A 15,517-nucleotide genomic window follows, 5' to 3' on the forward strand; every position below is an offset into this window, starting at 1 on the left:
TGTCACCCACTGTAACAGAGGAGCCGTCGGTCTTGCTGAGTTTGTTATTTGATCCAAAGAGAATGGACTCTGTTTTACCCAGGTGTAATGATAGTTTGTTATCAGCAAGCCAGGTGCAGATTCTGCCGAGTTCAGAGCTGAGGGCTTTTTCAACCTGCAACTTGAACAGAATGATAACCCGTTCACTACCACACTACAGAAGGTTAACCCTTTCATTACCACACTACAGAAGCATAACCCGTTCACTACCATACTACAGAAGGTTATCCCTTTCACTACCACACTACAGAAGGATAACCCTTTCACTACCACACTACAGAAGGATAACCCTTTCACTACCACACTACAGAAAGATAACCCTTTCACTACCACACTACAAAGAGTTAACAACATCAGAACCAGTCCACACTCGTAGGTACCACCACATGAGGTTGATACCAGTTCTATGTTTATCCTCCTCTGCTTGCCTATAGCCTAGCCTAGCATCTCACCTTTGTTCTCCGCCCTGAGCTCCTCCTGTAGGATGTCGTTCTGCCTGTTGCCCAGCACGAAGGCCAGGAAGGAGAGGATGAGGGCGTCCAGGAGGCCTATGATGGCCAGGATATAGGCCCAGCGCACCGAGCAGCTGCCCAGAGTGTACTTCCCTGTGTCCTCCCCGCACATATCCCGGATCACCTCTGCGTCCCAGCCGTCCGGAAAGATCATGCAGCCCAGCACCAGGCACACGGCTGGGGGGGCAGAGGGAGATATTGAATCGGGGTGGGATGAGGTATAGAGGAAGGGTAGTAATGATGGAGAAACGTGGAAGATGGGTTGTCAGGGGAGACAGGTGGTTGTGGAATGGAATAGAAATTCATATTGGGGTGTAAAATGTAAGTATGTGGAAAGAGGAAAGATTAATAATGTTGTGTTTCAGAAGAGCGGTATGTAGGATAGTGTAATGGTATCGAGTTCATATGAGCAATATTGGATTTATAAGTTGGCACATATACCAGTGCAGTGGAATGAGTCGGGGCAGCAGGTTGTTCAACATTGACAGGGAATAAGGGAGCAGGAAAATCAATAGACAGGGATGTTGCAGTACAAGGCGATATTGAACGTAAGCGTGATGAAGAGTAAGGGGTGAGAGCAAATGGGTTTGGGTGTAGAGAGTACAACACACAATACAATATAGAAGAACATGCGAAAGGAAGACAAAGAGGGAAATGAGGGAGAGGCGGAGAAAGAAAAACTATATTATGTTTCCATTTCATACTGTTGGTCCGGTCCTTCTCAGTGGCGTTCACTGTATTCACGTGGCGGCCAATTTGCTCTTATGTCACGCATGTCTGTGTTCTCTCTTAAGCGCTCACCCTCTCTCTGTCCTCCCTCTCGTGACCTCGGTTTGAATGGAAATGTGAAATACAACCGGCACAAGTCGACAGTGAAGCAAAATTACTCATAAATGTTGTGTTTGGGGCTGCAAACAGAAGTGTGTTTTGCACTCAATGACTCTATGTAACAACCCATCATCTACACTCATTGCACACACATGCACACACTCACTTTTAAACAAACACTCACCTTATTAACACTCACTTTAGACACTTTAACAGTACATTATATTTATCTATTTATTAAAGAGATTTGCACCATACCTCATTTGCACCTTACCTTAACGTTTTGTACCTCATTGTCTGCATTTGTACCTCACTGTTTACAAATTTTTACTCACTGTACTTATATTGTACTTAAGTTGTACTTTAGATTGTATATTGTATTGTATATTGTATATTCCTCTTTTACTTACCTTTTTACTGTATGAAACACACTCTCAGGGGCTCATACAGAACCAAGCATTTCACCGTAAAGTACATGTATTTTATTGTGACAAATAATAAACAAACTTGAAACTTGAACTTGAAACTTTGCTTAAATGTTTTTTTTGGTCTGATATGTGGGTTGGGGTTTGTTGTTTATTGTTTAAAAGGATCCCCATTAGCTGCCACCTAAGTGGCGAGCTAGTCTTCCAGGGCCCTGTTCCTCGTACCTGGCTAACTGAGTTAGCCACATAATCTTCAGGATAACTTGGCATAAGCCAGATCTTTCGGTTCCCCGACGTGCGATTGTCTAAATCACTATGGCAACAGATCAGAAAGTTTGAACCTGGTCCAGCGCAGGGTTTAGTTCAGTTAGCTGGATAAACTGGCCATGCCCTCGCAAAGAAATGCCAGCTGTCCTCACTGATCCCATTATACCATTCTGAATTATGTTTTTGTGCTTCGTTTTTCTAGAGGGGGCTTTTGAAATGTAAAATAATAGACCTAAAATTCTGATAATAAATCATATTCAGCCTATGGATTTACTTTGTCCTAAATAATGCACGTCATAGTTATACTTATACGGATACGGCGCTCTCGAGTTCGCGACACACACTATGTGGTTATTTTAATAACGGAGCATTGCAAATGTGAATCCCGCTGGGATATTTTTAATATGTGGTTATTTTAATATTTAATCAGAGGGCGTTTGGCTCTGATTCGTTTCATATTCTTTGCTGTGGATGTATTTGCTTAACGGAGCGCCCGGATTGTGTTTCATTCAAGCATAAATTGAAGCGTCTTTATGCGTGGATTGTGGATATGAATTATGAGGAATCTGAATCTGTGGATTGTTGAATTGTATCACTGTCACTCACACGTTATTGTGATATTGTAACAGGGATTAAAATGTTGGACGCTGTTTGACGGATTTGATGATGTGGACGTGACTTGAGAAATTGAATGAGCCTTTGACGTTTTGATGAATGAATTTGAGAAAATGCATTTATCTGTTCAAGCACTGTTATCTAATAATAATTTAATAATTTATATATAATTTACTGTATAGCCTCCCTCCAAGCCTCTCTGACACGTTATTTCGGGGGTTGCGCCTTGAAAACTTTGGGAACCATCATGATACCTAAGCCGAGCGCATACAGTACAGATATCCTCATAAGTATCTATTAATTCGTATCAATTAGATACTCTTTGGGCTTGTTTTTATCTACTTATTCTGAAAGAGTTGAACTAATTATTTTCGCTAACAAGATCTCATTTGATTATTCATTCCATTAAGCCTACTGCTAGCAGGCACATTTAAAGAAATATAATCTGATTGATTGGGGTAATGAGGGACTTAAAATTAGCCTATATATAAGCATTTAACTTGTCGGCGAGGCTATTGAGCCGTACTGTATTGTACCCATTCTGCAATCTGTTATAACGTTTTCAATCAATCAATCAATCAATCAATCAATCAATCAATGCCGTTAGAAAATCAGGATTTCTGCGATCGACACCTGCTGTCTTTTCAGGTGAGGCGGCCGCGCGCAATTATCCTGAGTATCAAGTCTGGTTCAAATTAACGAGACTGAATCAGCGTTCGAGGAACAGGGAAAGTCTGGATTTATTCATCGGGTTAATTGAATCTGGCTAATGGGACTTTTGATCGACTTAGTTGAGGGCCCTGGGGTCCACACAGAAAAACGACAAAAAATATAAAACATAACAATTGATTGATTGATTGAACATTGGATTATCGACAAAACCTTACTAGGTCCAAGAAGAGGGTCTTGTGTATTACTGGGTTAGGACATTTACTGTACATTGGAGGGGGGGTTGGGTTAGGGTATTTACAGGGGCCAGTTTCGAATTGTAGTCTCCCGTAGGTGCTCCTTGAGAGTGGTTTTAAAAGTGGGTAGTTTTTTTTATTTTTATTTAACCTTTATTTATCCAGGCAAGCAATTAAGAACAAATTCTTATATACAAAAGCAGCCTGTCCAAAAAGCAAAGGCCTTTTGTGGGAAGGGGGGGTGGGAGGCTGTAACAAAAACAAGGTTATGTACATGCATACAAGTAAATAAAATACAAAATGACAGTAGAAATAGTATACAAGGACAACAATAAATAAGGGAGAGAGAATGAAAGGGAGAGAGGGAAGAAGAGAAAAGGAAAAAGAGAAAGGAAGAGTGAGTAGTGGGTAGGGCGTTCCACATTGATGTGGCATAATTGCGAAACGTGTTTAGTCCCTTGTTTGAGCCGAATCTGGGTTTAACATGATTTGTGGAGCTCCCTCTGGTGTTGTGGTCGTGGTATTCACTGACCTTTGGGAAGTATTTTGACATGTACATGGGTACCTTAGTCGTGTAGTGTATCTTGTAGACCAGGCCCATTGCAAGTTGCTGTACTCTGTCGTCTACTCTAAGCCATCCTAGGTTGTCAAAGTGGGCAGGGGTGAGGTGGGTTCTAGGAGTAAGGTCAAGCAGTAGTCTGACCAGTTTGTTTTGTGATGTTTGTAATTTTGTTTTTAGCGCCTTTGAGGTGCTTTGGTACCATGAGGTGCAAGCATAGTCGTAGTACCCTTGAATGAGTGCTCCTGCCAGAGTCTTCAGGGTATTCTTGTTTACCAGAGAGGAGATCCGGTACAAGAATCTAGTTTGTTGGTTGACTTTTTTTTATTACATTGGATGCCATTTTGTCACAGGAAAGATTTGCAATACATGAGAGACAATCACAATTCACTTAATTAACAATGATAATCTAAAAACAGTAAAACATTGTAGACATCATTATAAACATCAGAATATTTTGCTCACATATTTAAGTAGTGCAAGTAGGTGGTATCTGAAAGACACTTTGCTATTCAATTTACTTATGTTCTGTGGGCAGTTATTCCAATGATTGATGGCACAAACGCACAATAAACAACAGTCCTCTTTAAAGCATTAAAATGGGTTGCTACTGCTGACCATACCTCAGGCTAGAGAGGTCTGGAGAAATTCACAGTATAATAAGTTACTAACTCCAACCCACACACATCAGGCCAGGTTTTGCCTATAGAGGTCGCTGTTTGACAGCATTACAGATTATACCTATAAAATGTATTTTGTTAAACATATACGGTATGCACGTTCATAAATTGTATTGCTAAAAATATTGTTGCCGTCTGGTGACAAAAACCTCATATCTCCAGTGTTGGAAATTTTTATGTTTTTAATTGAATTGAAAGTTTACATGCTGTGTTTTCACAAGTCTTTCACGAGACGTATTTAGAGCCTATGTTTGACTTCAAAACTACATGGGTGTCGTTCTGAATACAAGGTTGTTGTTCGATTATCTGGTATCCTACTGATCTGTTCCACACAAAATCTCCTCATTTCATCTTATTCACGTCCCCGCCATCATTAATAGAAAACCAGGAGAACCGCATCGATTCCCATGACATGATTAAAAAATAGCTCTTGTATCTTCAAAATGATAAAAACGACACATGGAAATAATTTTTGTAACTGTTCCTGTCAACTCCTACTGTTACATTTTGTCATTTAGCTGACGCTTTTATCCAAAACCACTTACAAGTTCTGTACGACAAGTCAACAGGAAGGATACAACTCTTTCAGCTGAGTAACAATCACTGTAGCATGATTCCATATGTAATCCCCATGCATACACTGCTCACCTGAAACTATTTCTACTGTATGAGTCATATATAATGTATCTCCATGCACACTGGCGCCTGACCAATGGAGCATGTGGAGCAGCTGCACCCCCACAATTGAACTTGGGGGAGCAAACGTGTGCTTTTGCACCTCCACTTTTTGAGCATATGAAAAATATGATATATCCCCCCCAATATATAAATCTAACCATAACTACGTAATTTCAATCAAATTAATAATACGCAATGACACTTAATAGCAAGTTTTTAAGTTTCCAAAGATTGTGACCCCCCTGCCCCCCCACATTTAATGGTTTGATCCAGTGCCTCCAGAGCGAGCAAAGGAATGGGGGAGGCGGCTGGTGCGAAAACAGCTGTTTTGAATGCCTCGTTTGAATGAAGAAACTTCACGTGGATATTGGATAACATTCGCTTTGTGAGGATTATTCGTCGGCGTTTCACACCAAAATGAAATAGAGCAAATCATTACATAAGTCGAACACTGTGACCCATACTAAATGCGCAAACAGATTGAAACTGAATATTTCTCGTATGGTGAATGCAATGCGAGCCGCCGCGCTCGACTGGGGCTATATAGCGTCAATATATGAGCTACCTTACAGCTATAGCGTTAGCGTTACCTAACCATTAGGTTGTGCTGGCTTTAAAGTCAATGTTAGCTTGCTTGGTATCCAACGCTAGCTCGGCAGACAGTGAAGTGATGCTACTGTAATGTATAGCTACGTGCCTAGCTAGCGTTAGCTAAAAGAGCCCTCGCAGTGAATCTTTCATGATGTTGACGTGGTCATGATTTAAGAATGGTTGTTGTTGTTTTTGTTGTTGTTGCTACTGCTGCTGGGGATGTGAACGGAGGGGCTTGTCTAGCTCCGCCAGTTTCTGACAAAAATGCGTCAAATTGGTTACTAATGTGAAAGATCGGATCGGGAAAGATCGGTATCGGCAGATACTCAAAATCAAAATAAAAAAAACGCAATCGGGACATCCCTAATTAATATATTATTATTATTATTATTATTATTATTATTATTATTATTATTATTATTATTATTATTATTATTATTATTATTATTATTATTATTATTATTATTATTATTATTATTATTATTATTATTATTATTATTATTATTATTATTATTTCTCCCACTCCCTCCACCTGCTATACTCTGATCCAGGTTCCTGTCCTTCATCAGGACACTAATTGGAAACCAGCCAGTCATCCCAGCCATCAAGCAAATCACCAGTTGACCAATCGGAAGCCCTCCTCTTGTTTTAAAACTCATGTAGCACTTCCTGTCCCCCCCCCCTTCTTTTTGTCTCTATGCTGTTGGTTAAATGTTTGACTCTGATATATTTAGCCAACTTGGTACGAGTGTATGTGTGTGTGTGGGTTGGGAATTGGAGCAGGTAAGGGGCCCAACACATTTGGTGCTACACGTAGTGATAGTATTGTCTAGACCAGGGGTTCCCAACCTTTTTTCCCCCAGGGACCCCCAAACATCTCTGATGAAATTCCTGGACCCCCCTCCTAATAAAATACCATAAAATACTTTTTTCCCTCTTCATTTTAACACTTTAATCGCCATGGGTTAAATTCATAATTTACCATCCCTCGCCAGCTCTATTTGTTTATGGAGAAGTTCCCCTTCTTTGCAGGGCTATAACTTTTTAAATTCTATTGCTAAATTGCCATTATTATGGCCCATTCAATGTCCTATATGTATTGTTCAGGGTGTAGCAACGTTAAACTTTTTCATTCACATATTCATACTAAAATATGGTCTAAAGTATAAGTATGTTTTTATCGTTTTCTGCAGCTTTCTCCAGAACTTGATTTATAGCTCCAAATGCATTATATTGATGATGAAATACAGTTTGATAGCAATCGGCACGAGATAAAAAATTTCAACTGGACGTGGTTCTAGAAGTTACTGCGTATCATCTGATGATGACCGGATGGGCGGGGGATCGTTTATAATTCCGTGGGCAGCGTTAGATGATTCATCCAGAGTGGGTCATATGTTCATCATAGCAGTTTATATAATGGAACACGTTAGAATATAACGCTGAATCTTACCGTGGCTTCCTCGCGCCGCTGGCAGATGAGCGTGGAACAGAATTTTTTCTATTATGGGATGGAGAAATGTCCGATCCATTTCCAGGTTGTATAATAGTATATATGTCCAAATCATGTTGTTTTTTCGAGTTATTTGCACCGATCGATGTTCACTGTATCAAGACGGAGTCTCTCTAACGATAGCGAGTGCCCGGACCACATATGGATGAGCACTTCCGGTTCAAAGGCTCATTTCCGGTTGGCGATCTGCCGATCGGCCACCAGATGGCGCTCTTGAACCGCTAGAGAGTTGAGTGGAGCTTTGCAGTGTGTCTCAGGGCTCCGGAAAGGAAATATGATTTCGATGACAGATTTTTGAAATATTGACATCAAAGACGAGTTACGGCGTCTCTTCGGCAGAATGAGCATGGCTAGGAATGACGTCTTAACTCCCCCCCGGCGATCATAGTGTTAATACTTTTTTTTGTCATTTTAATAACAAACTGCTTATACACAGGCATATGCATCATAATTAGACCCACTATGCTTCTTTGACTTGTGCCTTCAATCAACAAATCTCATCTTGCACCATATGTATTTCAAAATGTTGGCCAATATTCAAATCCTGTATTCATCCTCTCAAATCAGGCCCTAATGGTGAACGGTTTGCATTTATGTTGAATGAGGTAAGAATCCACTGCAGTAAAAATATCCTCACCTCGAGTGGTGGTAGTAAGGTTGACTGACATGAGAATGTCCTGCTTCAGATCCTCATTTTCGATATACTGCACATAAACGATGAGCACAGCCTCGTCTGCGACAGTTGTAGTTTCATCAAGTTGTATGGCAAATGGACCCTTTCTAAGCTTTTCTGACAGCTGCTGCTCGCAATCACTTGACATCTTATCAATTCGGTCTTTCACTACATTGTGCGAGAGTGGTACTGATTTTAGTTTATCCGCCACCTGTGGGCCGCACAGTTTCTAAACCATTTTGATGCAGGCTGGTTTGATGAGCTGCTCGCCAATATTGTGCGGTTTCTTTGCTTTTGCAATTAAAAGCGAACACTCAAAGGAGGCTTCGGTAGCCTTCTGTAAATCACTGCCACCCCTGCTCCACGCTACTCTAACATCAACAGGCTTGTTCGCCTTGAGAGACTGTTCTTTCCTCCGAAAAAAGTCTGGATCCTTCCCAACGGTTTCTGGGTGCTTAGACGCCTGATGTCTCTTCAGCTTGCTGGGCTTCAGGCTCGAGTTTGCCAACTTTTCTCCACAAATCACACACCCAGGTCGTTTGTCTGGTCCCTCAGTGAAGCCCATGGTGATGTAATTTTCGCGATTGCTGTAGGTCCTAATTTTTTTTGCAGATGAGCTGCCGTCATCTCCTTTTCGTTTGTCACACATTTTCGCCTCTGGCGGCTGACTGCAGACGAGCCGAGAAAGTTAACTAGCATGCTAGGCTAGCTACGGAAAGTGATACAGTCAACTGATTCGCGTTTTAGCGGCTACCCGGTAGCCTACTGTTAACGTTAAAAAATCATGTCTAGATGTTTATTTATTTATCTTTATTTTTTATTGTAGTGGAGAGACTATTCATGCTTCTGATGATAAAAATATGCTAATTAAATATTTATCTAAAAAAAAAAAAAAAAAAAAGGACCTCAAATCATCTGTGGTCTGGCGGACCCCCTGCGCCCCCTGGCGGACCCCCAGGGGGTCCGCGGACCCCAGGTTGGGACCCCAGGTTGGGAATTGGTCTAGACACACTAGGTCAGGAGTGATGCCACTCATTGTATGTTTTGGACATATGTTTGGTTAGTCAGTGTAGGTAGTGAGCAGTAGGTTTTATTTGACCTTTGTGTTTGTGTATACAGTAGGTGAACAAGATATTCCTTACTGAGTTAGTTGTGTTTTGTTTTACTTAGTTTATTCCTTTGGCATCATTCAAGCTCCTTTTCCCTTCTCCCCCCCCCCTTTTCCCCTTGGTTGTGTGTATCAAATCCACCATTGTCATTGTCTATTAGTCTGTTTTGTTTGTATATATAAAAGGCACAATATATTACTTTCTTTCACCTAAACTTGTTGTGGGCATTGCTTTATTTATCATTTGGTTCATTTATCACTAATTACAACACAATCATCTTTTATGTTATTCACCCCTTCCCCTAGACATACTGGGGTTGTAACATCCATGCATACACTGCTTAGCTGAAACAATTTCTACTGTAGTATGAGTCCATATCACCATGCATACACTGATCACCTGAAACTATTTCTACTTTAGTATGAATCCATATATCCCATGCATATGCTGCTTCTGAAACGATGTATACTACTGAGCAGGACAATAAAAAGCAGGGATGATACAAATAATTATTTTAGCTGACAATCATCGCAGGGCTCAGTGGTGTTGGTTAGAATATGGAGTCTGCATCTTGGAGAGAGAAACCTCAGCTTGGAGAGAGAGACAAGTGTGTAGAGTAGACCTATAATGAGATTAAGGGACCAAACTGCCTGTGTGTGAGAATGAGAATGAGAGAGAGAGAGAGGACTCAGGACTTCCGGCTTCAACATGGGTGGTCGCATTTTACCCAGCTCCCGTAACCAACGCAACAGAACAACAACAAAGTATTTTGCGCATTTTCTACTTTCCCTCCTGTGGATTATGGACTTGTACCTGAATTCACAACTCAAGCAACAACTCCAGACAGAAGTGGAGTGTAGCGAAAACGCAAATCAGCAGTCCCATTGCGACTTCTATTTGTTAACGGGCACGGAGAGGAAGCATCCAGCTTTCGGAGCCATGGCTATCCACACAGTACTTACTGCAAATCCGGAACGCAAGAAATTACCCCCGACTGGCAAGTTTAATAGGAAATCAATGTTTCTATTATATCTGCTCATGTCGGGTGACATACACCAGAACCTGGACCCGTAATGACACGGAACCAGAGACAACAGTTAGGTCTGCTAACCCAGGAAGCAGCGGCTGGCTTCGCTAGCACAACAAGTCAACTGCTACCTACACAGACGGCGGCTGGCGACACGATCAACGGCAACATTCCTCCTCTACCACCTCTACAAAAGAACCCACGAGAGGCCACAGCGAGAAGGAATGAACCGGGGTTCACAATCGAGGTGCCCATCACGTTGCGGGACCAAAACAGCGAGGCAGCGCCCGATGTCCGGCAAGCTAGCCGGCGAGCTAACCGGGCTAACATCAATGGACAAAGGACCCAGGAAGCTAACGGAGCTAACAGGGCTAACAACAATGGACACAGGACCCCATCCCCCCTCCCCACCTACCGCCACCCGGACGACCAGACACCACAGACAATCAACACTTTGAACTCGACGACATAAACCAAATAACGAACACAAATGGACTTCACATATTTCACCTAAACACAAACAGCCTGAGACCCAAACTGGCTGAAATCAGACATTTGTTTTTAAACGGTAAGGCTAACATATTGTTTCACAGAAACAAAACTAGACTCATCTGTACAGGATCCAGAGATTGAAATCGAGAACTATTCAATAGTCAGGAGGGATAGAAACCAGTATGGAGGTGGCGTCTGTGTGTATATTCACAAAGATACCAAATTCATCAACCATACTGACCTTAACCATGACGAGATTTAAACTGTATGGATTGAAATCTTATTTGAAAGGGCGAAATCAGTACTAGTAGTAACAATCTATAGACCGCCAGAACACAGTGGCTTCTATGACACACTTGATGGGTGTTTAGCTGGGGTGGAGGGCGTAGAAAAAATCCTTATTGGGGACTGGAACACGGACATGCTACGTAAAGCAGCACCCGTCTTCAAGGCCTTCAGTAGGTTTTGTGATCTGCACGGCCTCAGCCAGCTAATCACCCAACCCACAAGGGTATGTGAATCAACTCAGACTACCATTGACCTCATCCTGACCTCTGACAAGTCCAAGATCTCCAATAAAGGGGTTATAGCATGCGGGTTAAGTGATCATTATATGATATTCTGTACCCACATAAAGCTAAAGCAAAAGGCTGGCTGTCACATCACATCGAGAGACCTCAAAACCTACTCTAGCGAGGCCTTTAATCTTGAACTGGAGAGCCTGGACTGGTCAGATGAGCTCAATGGTACACTGGTTGAAGAAACCTGGCTTGGCTTCAAAAACAAATTTTCAACAATACTAAACAACATGGCCCCCTTAAGAACCACCAAGGTAAAAAATCGCGCTGAGCCGTGGATGCACATTGAAATACTGACCGCTATGAAAGCCAGAGACAAAAAATGCTCTGAGTTTCGTAAAAGTCAGTCAAAGCTTACCAAAAGCACGAGCAGTGAACTCCAAGCCCACGTGACTGAACTCAAACTAGAAAGAAACAGACTAAGAAATGACGCAAACTCCATGATCAAAACTGCTAAAAAAAAATGTCATCAATGACAAAACTGAGGAAAACAAAAATAAACCACGTGAACTTTGGAAATTACTCAATCAACTAGGCTGCAGTAAAAAACTTAAAACCAGGTTCTCAAACATAAACATAAAGATGGACAACACGCTAATCACAGACAAGCTGGATGTAGCCAATTACTTAAACACTTTCTTCACAAACACAACACTGGTAAACAAACGACCCTCCCACTCAGGGCATTATGGGGTAGAACACATAGTAGCATACTGCAAGAATCTAGGCGTCCACAAAGACGACTTCAAACTGGAAATGGTAACTACAGATGAGGTCCTCAAAAAACTGAGCGCCCTCCAACCAAACAAGGCCACTGGCCATGACAACATCCCCTCCAAATTCCTCAGAGACTCAGCAGCCGCCATCACCCCAGTCATCACACACATAATAAACCTCTCCATAAAACAGGGACACGTCCCCAAGGACTTCATAATTGCGAGAGTAACACCCCTGCACAAAAAGGGCAGCAAATTAGACTCAGGCAACTACCGCCCTGTTTCTATCCTTACATCCATCTCGAAAGTCATGGAAAAAATAGTATACGAACAAATCTAAAAGTACCTTGCGAAAAAAAAATCGAATCTACGAATTCCAATCTGGCTTCAGAACATCCCACTCCACTGACACATGCCTTCTCTATTTGAACGACCACATCAATCAAGAGGTGGACGCGGGCAAATACTGCGGCATGGTCATGCTGGACCTACAAAAGGCCTTCGACACTGTCAATCACACCATTCTGATTGACAAGCTAAAAGCAGTTGGTTTTGATAGTCTATCAGTGAGCTGGATACAATCCTACCTGGAGGGGAGAGAACAGATGGTGGAGGTAAACGGTACTCTATCCCGCCTCTCCCAATGAACTGTGGTGTTCCACAAGGAAGCATACTAGGACCGCTACTGTTCCTAATTTATGCAAATGGATGTCGTCAGCTTGTGACTGCAACTTGTTCCTGTTTGCGGACGACTCAGCCCTGCTGGTCTCTGACAAGAACAAGTTACAGGTTGAAAAAACCCTCAGCTCGGAACTAGGCAAAATCTGCATATGGCTCGCCGATAACAAACTATCATTACACATGGGCAAAACAGAGTAGATTCTCTTCGGTTCAAATAACAAACTCGGCAAGACCGACGGCTTCTCAGTTACAGTGGGTGACAATATTGTCACAAGGAAAGATGAAATTACCTACCTGGGTTCCATCCTAGAGGCTAATCTTTCCTGTGACAAAATGGCATCCAATGTAATAAAAGAAGTCAACCAACGAACTCGATTCTTGTACCGGATCTCCTCTCTGGTAAACAAGAATACCCTGAAGACTCTGGCAGGAGCACTCATTCAAGGGTACTACGACTATACTTGCACCTCATGGTACCAAAGCACCTCAAAGGCACTAAAAACCAAATTACAAACATCTCAAAACAAACTAGTCAGACTACTGCTTGACCTGACTCCTAGAACCCACCTCACCCCAGCCCACTTTGACAACCTAGGATGGCTTAGAGTAGACGAGTACAGCAACTTGCAATGGGCCTGGTCTACAAGATACACTACACGACCAAGGTACCCATGTACATGTCAAAATACTTCCCAAAGGTTAGTGAATACCACGATCACAACACCAGAGGGAGCTCCACAAATCATGTTAAACCCAGATTCGGCTCAAACAAGGGACTAAACATTTTCGCAATTATGCCACATCAATGTGGAACGCCCTACCCAAAACTGTAAAGGAATGTGAATCACTACCCACTTTCAAAAACACTCTCAAAGAACACCTAAGGGAGACTGCAATTCGAAACTGGCCCCTACAAATGTCCTACAGTTGTACAGTAAATTACCAAGTATGGCTTTGTCAGTATTCCAATGTACAGTGTACAGTGTCCCCCACCCACCCCCTACCCAACCCCCCCCCCCCCCCCCCCCCCCCCACCTCCAATGTACAGTCCCCCCCCCCACCCAACCCCACCCCACCTACCCAACCTCCTCCAATGTACAGTTTCTACGTCAAATGTATATACCGGTACACTCTTTTCTGGACACTTTTTGTATCACAAACAGTACTGTATTTGCAAATCTGGTATGTCATAAATGTATAGATGTAGCAGTACTGTCTATCTGTATGTCGTGTGTGTCATATATGTTATGATGAATTGAAAATGGGGGACCCTGATGTAAACAAGACGAAAATCTTTCTCTGGTCTGCATCCCCTTAACAATTTTATGTATTGAGCTGTACTGTACTGTACCCATTCTGCAATCTGTTAATACACTTTTCAATCAATCAATCAGAGAGAGAGAGAGAGAAAGAGAGAGGGGGAGAGAGAGAGAGAGAGAGAGAGAGAGAGAGAGAGAGAGAGAGAGAGAGAGAGAGAGAGAGAGAGAGAGAGAGAGACCTACAGGCATCAACCTGGACTATAGAGGCAGTGCCACTCATGTCACTATGTTGCAGACTGTTCTTCTAACAACATCAATACTGGAGACACGGCGGCTGAGTTCCTGAGTGTTTCTGCCAATGAGCTAAATTACTTTAGACAATGATTAACACCCTTTTGCAGGTTTTACAAGGTTTTAGATTGCAACTCTAAGCTCCTATGTATGTACACATCCTAACTCATCCAAGTGTCCCACACATGGATAATGATATCTAGCTGCTCATGCAACCTTCTGCAATTTCCTCACCCCAGTATCCTGCTACCTACCTGGCCCTCTGCTCGGACCCACCAGTAGGTCCCAACCCATAGTTTGAAAACCACTGTTCTACATCATCCCTCAGATCCCCTCAGTAACACAATGCTCTTCTTAAAGCATGTTTTTCCAGGATTTGACCCACAACCCCCACAACAATATCACTGAACTTATTATTTGCTCACCTGGTTCATTCCTGTGTACTCTGTGTACTCAGCACAGCAGCACATTATATATTCATACAGTCAATATACACTGTGAATTATCTGTGAATATACATATCAATAGCATTATATACATATACATATACTTATGTTCTATATTCTGACATTATTCTATATTACTCTCGTAAAATATTTATACAATTCTATATGCTGTGAATACATAATAATAATAATAATAATAATAATAATAATAATAATAATAATAATAATAATAATAATAATAATAATAATAATAATAATAATAATAATAATAATAATAATAATAATAATAATAATAATAATAATAATAATAATAATAATAATAATAATAATAATAATAATAATAATAATACTAATAATTAATAATAATAATAATAATAATAATAATAATAATAATAATAATAATAATAATAATAATAATAATAATAATAATAATAATAATAATAATAATAATAATAATAATAATAATAATAATAATAATAACGTGAATATACATATGAACACACATATCCAATCCTTGGCACATACTGTCTGGTTCCATCTACAGTAACCCAACTACACAGTACAACCCAGCTATGATTATAATATTTTGCCTAGTTTATACTAGCTTCATTTTCTTTCGTTTACTTTTTAACT

At 41.2% G+C, this 15,517-nt stretch overlaps 1 protein-coding gene across 1 annotated transcript in view; it reads right to left on the reverse strand.

Annotated features, from left to right (window-relative positions):
* The window catches only part of lhfpl4a (LHFPL tetraspan subfamily member 4a), a gene marked incomplete at both ends in the record, with an annotated part of 160,185 nt that overhangs the window by 39,857 nt on the left and 104,811 nt on the right, over window positions 1-15,517 (reverse strand). Inside the window, 1 exon segment of the mRNA XM_084315977.1 lies at window positions 492-728. Coding sequence (XP_084172103.1) covers window positions 492-728 — 237 coding nt within the window.

Source organism: Notolepis coatsorum (assembly GCF_963971535.1).
Source record: "Notolepis coatsorum genome assembly, chromosome: 6".
In the NCBI taxonomy this organism is placed as follows: domain Eukaryota; kingdom Metazoa; phylum Chordata; class Actinopteri; order Aulopiformes; family Paralepididae; genus Notolepis; species Notolepis coatsorum.